The sequence below is a fragment of the Alligator sinensis genome, unplaced genomic scaffold, assembly GCF_000455745.1.
Source record: "Alligator sinensis unplaced genomic scaffold, ASM45574v1 scaffold1204_1, whole genome shotgun sequence".
Classification (NCBI taxonomy): Eukaryota; Metazoa; Chordata; order Crocodylia; family Alligatoridae; genus Alligator; species Alligator sinensis.
Window position 1 is genome coordinate 209,081 of NW_005842412.1, and position 10,027 is coordinate 219,107.

Sequence of the window (10,027 nt, forward strand, 5' to 3'; positions counted from 1 at the left end):
TGCTGAAGCCAATAACTTCAGAAGCAAAGGTACTTGACCCACACTGCACTAGTGGAAGATGCATTGTTTTGGGCAAATGAAAACTAAGACCAGATGGTCACGTTCCAAGGTAGTCTAGCTCATAAATGGCTCTGCTCAGTTTCTACAAGATACCTTTATTTTTCTGTTTAAGGTTTATAAAACTCTTACTCAAAATGCAAAGTTCAAAGGTTTTGGTTTTTTTAACATATATACATTCAAGAAATAAATAACATTCCAAGTCCATATAAAAAATACAATATACAAATAGGGCCTTGAGACCACTGTATAAATATGTTATGGTGACCAATCACAGTTACCAAAGTCTTTAATTATTGATGATTGTACATAACCAAGACCAATCACATTATTCTCCAAATGCATATGATGATTTCACTTTGGTTGGCACGGCATCATTAAAAACAGTTGTTGGCCCTTTAAAATGACCTGGTTGATGAAGGCCTTCAGAATTTAGTGGATCAGGCAGCATCGGCATTATGCTAAAGGCTGTGCATGTTAAAACCAAAGCAAAGCATAATCCTAAATACATTAAAAACCCACCCTTCACCCTGCCTGTAACTACACCTATGATTCAGCACAAAGTGCTATAGCGAATCAAATAGCTGGGTGAGAATCTGACACTCAGATCAGTAGCTTCTTGCTGAAATGGAGCCAGATTGATTTGGAGTCACTGATTAAAAAGAGCTTGAAAATGATTTCTGCAGGCAAATATTGTTACACATGCAAAAATAAGTATGTGTGCTGATACAACAGCTGCATTACAACTCCATTCTTCCCAGAGTCAATTGTATCCTCTGAATACTATTGCTGAAAGCTGCAGAGTTTGTTTGATATGGTTCAATCAATTGCCTTCCTATTATACAATAAATAGATGGGTAGTTGTCATCTAAATCTTTCAGGCCAATAGTGAATAAGTTCTGGACAGTCCTGATTTAGATAATTATATTCAGTAGAACAACCATCTTAGGAACAGCTGTCAACCACATCACTGCTTATTTGGATTTGCTTTTGCTTCTTAAAACAGTGGTGAAATATTGGCCTCTTCACCATACAATGCGTTTGTAACAATATCAGGCAGACCTACAGTAACTGGTTCATGGGAAAAGTGTTGAACAGCATGGAGAGAAGATGGAGTTTATAGAAGAAAACACATTGTGCTTAGTTTAAAAAAAAACAAAACAACCCTAAAAAACAGACAAACAAAACAAACAGATTTAGACCTTCCATTCTTCCACACAGTTTAGTGCAATTTTAGACCACATAGTACCTCCTATGCTATAGACACAGTGACACGTTTTCAATAGCTTAGTCTCAACTGTTTTGATGTTTAGTAAATTTCTCTCTTCAACCTCCAAGGCATATTGCTGTTGTCAAGGCACAGATTTGTCTCGAATTTGTCCACACTTCCAGTTAATGGAAGCCAAAGTGTGGGGGGGAGTGGTGATGCAGAGCATAAACACAGATCAAGAAATATATGCATCATCAGGTTCATGCACATTAACCAGACTCCCTTAAGGAGGGAGAGTTTAGTCATTTTAATAAGTTACTCTAGGACAGCAACTGAATCCATCAGGATCACTCCTCCACTGCTTGCATCAGCTCCGAGACATGCTGTCCTCCATAGTGAGTTTTCTTAAGTGCTGCTGAGACAGACTGTGCAGGAGTGCGTCGTCTTTTCACTACCGTAGCCTTCTCTATGCATTTTGATTTCATGTTTAGTCCTTACGTGCAAGTCTGCAGAGAAGCCTTCAGAGCAGATTCAAGGCTGACCTAAGGAAAGGAGCAGAAATACCTAGTGAACTGAGGAGCTGGAGCATTTTTGATCTTCTGCGTTTGGGGAAAAGGGTTAGTAGGACAGATCTGGACATATTGTGGACAAACCAGAGACTAGGAGCAGTTTAGCATTTGATCCTGCTTGGAAAGTGTCTAATAGTGTTCCGACAATTGGAAACTGTTGTAGAAACCCGAGTTTATACCAAGTGTAATATGCACTTACATTTACAGATGGCTCTCATGAAAGTCTGAATCCCTGGATTTGAGTCTGCGCAGTCTGTTGCATTCAGGAATGGATTAATAGATTTGTAAGCAGAAGGCTCTCCAGATATGGCAACATGGTAGTTCCTGCCCCACGGAACTGCAAAATGCCGTTTGCCGCACAGAAGTACCTATCAAGGGCCTGGTTCTTACGTGTTTGTTTATGGAGTAAACTTATTTCACATGGAGAGTGATATATTCCAGCCCCCAAAACAATTTCCAAGTATGATCCTTCACCCTTGGGAAGAATCAAATTTACCAGCTAATTATCTGTGGACATTACCACAGCCTCCACTCTACCTGCTGGGATAGCTATAGGTACTGTATTTCTTTCTACCACTGTATGTTCCAATATAAAAGTTTTCATGGGAAAGCAGTTGGCCTTTTCCTAGAATTTATCTGTGAAACCATAAATTGTCCTACTATTTTACAATTTTACTAAGCTTGGCATTTGATATCAAATCATGGCTCATTTGAAAGAAAATGTTGCCACTCATCTGACAGCGACTGTGCAAGCAAGCTTTTCCACAGAGCTTTGTGGCAAAGCTCTGAAGTTTTAAACACTGCACACAGTTTGGTATCAAACAAGCTCTGCTCTACCAGTCTGGACTTTAAGAGCAAATTGAATAGATGCTAGGCCTAAGTCTCTACTGGAGCTTCTTTGAAAAGCAGCCAAGTGACCAAAGATCCTTGTTACTTGACACCAGACTGAATGAGTGTCATATTTTGGGCACCAGCCCTAGTAGATTGAAAGGGTGCACTAGAATTAGGAGTACTAGATGTATGTGAGGGAGGGGAAGAAAGGAGGGTAGGGTGAGGAAGAGGGTGGCTTGGTTAGAAGAGGCCAGGTTAGAAGATCATATTGTATCTTCTAGCTTTAAAATCCTATTACTCTACTTTGCAGATTGCTGTAGATCTGCAATCTATAGATGTAAGTTTACAATATACTTTGTAAATTGCTGTATACATGTCTAAACAGGCCAATTATGTTTTTAAAACATATCTTCAGTGTTTTAGGAATCTTGTGTTAACTGCAGAAGTGTTCATGGTGGACATTCCTATAACCTTGAGAAATATGGGATAATACCACATAATAAAGGACTGAGCAAAAAAACAAAAACAAAAAAACCCAAAAAAAACAAAACAACTGTTCAGTCAGAGGCACCAGACAGTAGGCTTTTGAACAGTTGGTCTCTACCCTACCTTGGGCTATTTTTTGTTTGCCATCCATCTCTACATTTCACAAACCAGAGCTCTTTGCCAGGAGAGATGTCTGTCTGATGAAGGTCCTCAGCACAGAAAGCAAGCCTGGAAGGAAGAACCAGAAGCCATGAACAGAGGTTATCTATATATAATGCAGGTTCCTTATATATATTTTTTGGAAAGTAATTATGAAAGACTCATATAGAATCTCAGCTTTCTGAAAGAACAAACCATGTCAAGTCTAACAAGAGTGACCTCAGATTGGGGGTAAGGAAGGAGTTCCTCCTCCACCTTGGCATCTAACTAGTATCACCATTAGCACCAATACCACCTTGGGGTTGATGTCAAAATGACAGCCTGTGCTGAAATCGGAGTCACTTCCACATGAAGAATGCTACTGCAGCATTCCTCCTGCAGTGGAAATATGACCGTCTTCCACCTGCTACTGAAGGACATTCAAGATAATCTTGTGCAGTGCTTTAGCTTTTAAATAGTGGGGGTAATTAAAGACAAAGACCTTGATAGGCAGATCTCAGAGAACAGTGCCAAAACAATTAAAATTCTTCATAAGCACTAAGATATTGCTCTGGTGCAGAGGGCTTTGAAGTGTCTGGGCAGGTTGTACAAACATTTTGTAAACTGCATTTTAAACTGTGAATTGCACACAATAGGTCTGGGTTTCTTGTATGGACAGAATAAAATTAAAATCAGCAATGTAACGGCATGATGGGGAGTGTGGTCATGTGTGCTCAGCATCTTTACAAGTTGAGGGTTACTGGAGTGCATTTGCTCTTTAAGGACTCTTATATGAATCTCAACTAATCCGTAGTCCCCTGTTGCTTGAATGACCAGTATGTTTAGTGCTACCATTACTTGCATTCCAAAGCTGGGTGTCAAGCTGTTAGTTAACCCAGTGTATTAACTCATTAAACCTCTGCAAACACTACAAAAATTGCCATGATTTTTGCCAAACTATGGTGTATTTGTTTTTGGCCTTCTTTCAACAGAGGAACATTTGATGCTTTAATGGCCCTCTGCCCCATCCCCACTCATGTTAGTGAAAGGGGAGACGATAGCAACACTTTTGTTAACAAGAAACAAGCTACACCGAACAGAACCAAGCAATATTCTTTTAAATTTAGGCTTTCAGTGAAACTGCTGTTCTTCCACCCAGCAGTGTCACCATATCAACCATTAAACTATACTAGTGTCAATGGACATATTCACTGCCTGTACAACTGGAGTTCCCCAGTTGGTCAACGTTTAGAGACTTTTTCTTGGTGTCCTCAATACATCTTAAATATCCCTTTGAATGAGGACTCAAACCCACTCCAGGGCATGAACACACTATAAAAGAATATCTTTCTACTTACTTCTGTTGAGTTTCCCCAGACTTCACACGTATACGTCTGATGTGCAGCTCCTTGGAGGAATTCTCAGGTTGGGACCAGTAACTCTTGAACTGTTTCCACAGACTGTACCAGGACTGAGATGACCCTTCCCAAGTAAGCTTGATCTTTAAGAGGTCACCAATATCTTCTTCAGTATAAACCAGGAAAGTGTTTGTGAAATTCAGGCCAATTTGGTCAAGTCTGAAAGACAGGCGGAGAACTCAGCCTTGTTTCCTCATTGAGACTAACAAGAAGAAGCTGTATTAGACAAATGTGTTGAAAATGAAGAGCTTTACAGTGCATCAGGCATTCCACAGAGCTGCTTAACTCCAGGCTCTTGTTAGTTCCTGGTGTGAGTAAAGAAAGTGAACTCGGATCTCTGGTTTAGCAATGTTGCTATGAGGCACCACACCTCAGGCTCTCCCCTGCCTTAGGTGATGAAAAATGGGTGTCAGATGTGGGTTGCAAGCCAGGCCAAATCCATGCAGCTGCTCTATCTGGCCTGCTAGGCTACTGGCAAGCCATCAGAAGTTGGGTGTGACCTGCCACCGAATTCAAGGCCCCACTGGCCATGTCTGTTGGCAGTGATCTAAGATTGCTGCTGCCACCTGGAACCCTTTCTTCAAACCTGCTGCCACCACCAGACCCTCCCCTCCAGACCTCTTGCTGCTACTGCCACCACTGCTGCTCCCCAGTGCCCCAAGCTGGATCTGGCCTACAGGGAGCCCCAAGGCAAGTTTGACACCCTGAACCAAGACACATTTGCTGGACACTTGCTTCTTCTAAAGCAAAGATGTGTAATTCCAGAAGAGGAATTTGTTCTTGTGGGTCAGAATAGGGAAGGGAGTAAATTGCTCTTCACTTACATTTCCAGAGAGAGGGGTTGAGAGTCTCCGTTCGTGCCGTGAAGGGTAACCAAGAAGGTAGGCTCAGTTTCTCCTAAGTTTTTATAGCTGAAAACATGCATTTTCATCTGATAATGGTAAACTAGAGCGAGAGAGAAAGAAAGAGAGAAATATACTTTACAACCACATTTGCAAACAGAGGTATCTATCTATTCCATTACTAACATACTAGTTGCCAGACACTTAATCTTTTCCATATCAAAATAGCATTGATAGGTGGAAAAAGCATCTTGGCTCAAATTAGTGACTTACTTAGCCAAAGATGAAACTCCAGGACTCCATCATTTAGCTTAGAGGGCTTCTTGAATCTTGTATTAAAATACCCCCACACCATTTTGTGTCTAGAATGCTCCCATTAGAAAGTGTTGCTCAGATACAGAGTCAGGGCTACCCTTATTTTAGTGTAAAGGGAGGAATGGTCATTTTCTTCCATAACACAAAGAGGTGCTGCCTCACAACCTTGAAGTGAATACTGGACCTGGATATTTTAATCGACGCAGATGTGCCCCCCAGTACTTTCATTTCTGCCAAACTGTCAGTGTCAGAATATTAACACTTAGAGGAAGACGGTCATCCCCACATATCAGCACCGTCTTCCAAGTTAATCCCATTAGATAGGTACCTCTGAAAGGCATGTCAGCTCTGGTTTTTAAGTACATCTTGCTGTTCCTTTTATTCCTCATTTTCTTAGCGTTGTAGCCAATGCTGTTGCAGCGGTTCTTTCGGCAGCTCAGACAGATTCCCTTCTTGAAACGGCTGGAATTTGTGCACTGAAAAGCAAAGCTCCGCTTATCTTGGTTCACAAGAGAGTCCACAAAGAGGTGCACAGATCGTTCATGTTCACATTTCACAACATCACCAATATCTAAATAAAAAGGAGAAGGTTGTGGTTGAAAGGCACAGTTCAGCCATTTGCCACCCCAACAGATACTTCAGTGAGCCAGGCCATTTCCTATTTAAAATTAAATTATTTTGGCCAGAAAACAGCTATATTTTTCAAATAAGCATAGTTCAAGACAGTAATACAAGACATTTGGACAAAACAGTCTGTCACTTTAAAAATCATTTTGCTGTAGAGGCAGAGAAGAAGTTTTCAGAGCCAGCAAAATATGGCATTGATTAATGTCCTGGAGTAGAAATTGGTCTGAGCTCATGAAGTTTTATACTAAATTTACTGGAAAATACTCTAGCCTCATCTCTTGGAGGCAAAGAGGCATTGAAATGAACCCCCTATTAGGCAGCAGCTTTGTTGTTATACTATCCTCTGCCTTTGAGCAGATGAGGAACCCCCTTTGCAAGTCAGCTTGAGGAGTAGAGGTTGCTCTAACTAAAGAGTGTTTGTCAGAACTTACTCCCATACGCGATTGCTCCCAGAGCATCACTTAATCCACAACCAGGCTGGAAATCGCCCCCATTGGGGTAGATATCAACGTGACCCACAGGCATCTGGATCCCAATGCTGACGCCCAGCGTTTCTCTCGTATATGTATGAAGGACATCCACAAAGTCTGCATCATCAGGGGAGAGGCGTCTGTGAGGTTCAACTCCTTCAAACATAGGGCCAGCTGGATCCAAGCCTAGCGTGTTAAGGAGAACACAAGAGACACCAGATAAACACTTTGTTATGTATAACACTGGCAACAGCCAAAAGGTCTGCGAGACTGTCCTAACGACGGTGATGCAACCAGTTCCTATCCCAGAAAGCATACCTCTAGACTTTCATAAAATCCATCATCAGAATTAAGTGGAAGAATAATTAGCCAAGGGATCTTGGGATGAATAGTACAAATACTGGAATGCATTAATACTTCAGGTCTGCCCTAGTTATTTATGGACATATCTTCACAAATCCGCTGTGCTTTTAAATACTGCAACAAATAAATGATTTCAAGTGTAGCGAGTTAGACATTTCAGTGCTCAGAGACCAAGTCACATTGGCCATTGACATTAAAGGGGTCAGTGTTGGGCACTCCAGGACAGGCCCCTTTATAAGAAAAAGAACCAGCTGTTCACATTTAGCCAATTGTTCTCTGAAAGACTGAGATGAGGTGGTTTGGTATGACTCTAATTAACCACCCTTGGAGCATAAATGTAAAGGGGACTTAGTGGGAGTTTGTTTTGAGCAGTACTCCTCAGAGACTGGGCCCTAGTTGCAGAGGAAGCCTCTTTTTTTTTTTTTTAGTAAAGAAAAGTCAGTCCAGATGAACATGTGCAGGCATAAGAGACCTAACTTCACAACAAACTCGGTGGTATCAGAAAGGAGAGGAGAAGAAGTCAGTACTTAAACCGTCTCCTCTGCCTCGTACAAGTTCAGCAAGCAGTTGGGAAGAAAGAATGGTAGGGGAAGGGAAAGTCAGTTAGTCTCAAGGATCCAGCATAACTAAAAAGTAAAGACATGCTAGTACCTTAAACACTAGGAAGTTTCCTTACGGTATTGAGCAGGGGTCAGTAGCCTTTCGCTGCTGTGGGCCGCAGCTTGCGATCCAGCTGTGGCTGTAAGCCAAAATCCACCTCCCTTCCCTCCCCCCAGCAGCCAGCTGCCTGCACTCACTCTCACGGCAGATTCCCAATTCCTCTGTAGCAAGGGAAGTGCAGATGTGGTGAGCAGTAGGCTCTGCAGCTGAGGGGAGCACTACAGGGGAGATGCTCAGCATGGTGCAGCTCTGTGCCCCTGATACCTTGTGTTGGAATGGACCATTCTGGGCTGGATTAGACCTCATCACAGGTCAGATCTAGCCTGCAGGCTATAGGTTACAGATCCTTGGTAGGAGGACCAGAGAAAAAATAGCTAGCTGGTTCTTTAAGACTAGTAACTAAAGATAAGTGAAAACCGGGGCTATCTGGACCATCCAAAATTTTGAAACCAAATCCACACTACCTGTTCCCATTTGGCCCTTATGTCCCCAAATAGAAGAATTGACTTTTGGAGATCACTGCATTTGATGATAAGTTTCTAGTGCTTCCCAGTGTTACACGTTGGTTTATCCAAACTGTAGCATTATCCGCTTTCCCCTATTACATGTACTGGTTTTATCGCTAGAATTTCTTATCCCTTCCTAAACAGATAAGGAAGGCACATGGTTGTAGTGTAGGCAATGTACTCTTCTGAAAACAACCCTCCCCACCATGTTTCTAAACAATCCTTGCAAGGCTGGAAGATCCAAATCCTCTCATATGGAGAGATGAGTTTTAGTAGGATACTGACCTGCAAAACTAGTGGAACTCTGCTAGCAAGTAGGTTGCAGGGGACAGAGTAGGTGTCAAAAATGAAGGGTACAGTTTAATAACTGATGTGAGCCAAATGGGAAACAAGTTACTGTCACAGCCAAGTTAGCTTATATATGGGGACTATAGAGTAGGCATCTCTACCAAATAGAAATGTAAGATTTCGATAACAAGGGTATGAGAATAGGCCAGTTTAGCCAACACATATTGGGTCCTATAGGAGTTTGTGAAAGCAGATTTTTCCATTTCAAGAGAAAGTCTTGTGACTAATATTAAAAGAATCCCACAGCAATAATATTTTGCAGAAGGGGGAGAGACCCAATGTCAGTTTGGTATCCAAAATGTAAATCTGATTGGAGATGGATACAAAAAATTATCACGAGTAGGATTCTTTAATCATTTTAACTTTAGATGAATTAACCCAGAAGGGGATCTCTCTGCAGGGTACTGATATTTGATGAGATGCCCAAGTGCCAACAGCGGTTCTAGCATAGTCTTACCTGTAATTCTGCCTATTGTCCCAGCTGCATAGTTACCAACATAGCCAGCAACATGGGCACCAAGACTGTACCCAATTAAGTGAACGTTTTCAAACTGAAGGTATTGTTTTTCCTGCAATTTGACAAATGCTTAAATTAGCTGTGTTTTCAGAACAACTGGTATACATCCTACCTAAGCAAAGGAACTTGAAGCTGCAAAATTCACATCCTAGACATTCCTAGAATTAGAGGCTTAATCCAAAAAAATGCTTCTAGTCTTGCAGTGTTTTTGATGCATTAGCAAAAGGATCCTGTAGTTTGTAGGTTATTTAGTCATCATTGTTCGACTCATCTAACCTCCTGTCACACCGAAGATAGCTTTCAAAAGGGCATATCTGGAATAGTGAATCCGAGTGTCAAGTCAAACCAACATTTTGGGTGCCTATACACAAGCAGCAAGGCTGCTTCGACACGCTGTAATTAAAGTGCATCAGAGCAGACTCTATTAATAAAGTCTGCTGGAGCATCGTAATTACTGCACTCCAGCATCTCGTGTATCAGTGTCCCTGAGCTTAAAAATGGCAACGGGAGCACTTTAACTAAAGCTCGTTCAATGAGCTTTCATTAAAGCACCTGCAGCGCCATTTTTAAGCATGGGGACACTGATACACAAGACACTCTGGGTGCTTTAATTACAGCAGCTCTCAGAGCCTCTCTATTTAAAGTGCCTCCCCCCCCCCCCCCCCCCCCC

At 41.8% G+C, this 10,027-nt stretch overlaps 1 protein-coding gene across 1 annotated transcript in view; it reads right to left on the reverse strand.

The window, feature by feature from the left end:
- Positions 1–1,201: 1,201 nt before the first annotated feature.
- Positions 1,202–10,027, reverse strand: part of LIPG (lipase G, endothelial type) — a 10,989-nt gene continuing 2,163 nt past the window's right edge. The window contains exons 3-9 of the mRNA XM_006030031.1: positions 9,298–9,409; positions 6,925–7,149; positions 6,195–6,437; positions 5,534–5,654; positions 4,650–4,868; positions 3,277–3,381; positions 1,202–1,809 (exon numbers count right to left, since the gene is read on the reverse strand). Coding sequence (XP_006030093.1) covers positions 1,788–1,809; positions 3,277–3,381; positions 4,650–4,868; positions 5,534–5,654; positions 6,195–6,437; positions 6,925–7,149; positions 9,298–9,409 — 1,047 coding nt within the window. The 3' untranslated portion in view covers positions 1,202–1,787. The remainder of the gene's footprint in view (positions 1,810–3,276; positions 3,382–4,649; positions 4,869–5,533; positions 5,655–6,194; positions 6,438–6,924; positions 7,150–9,297; positions 9,410–10,027) is intronic.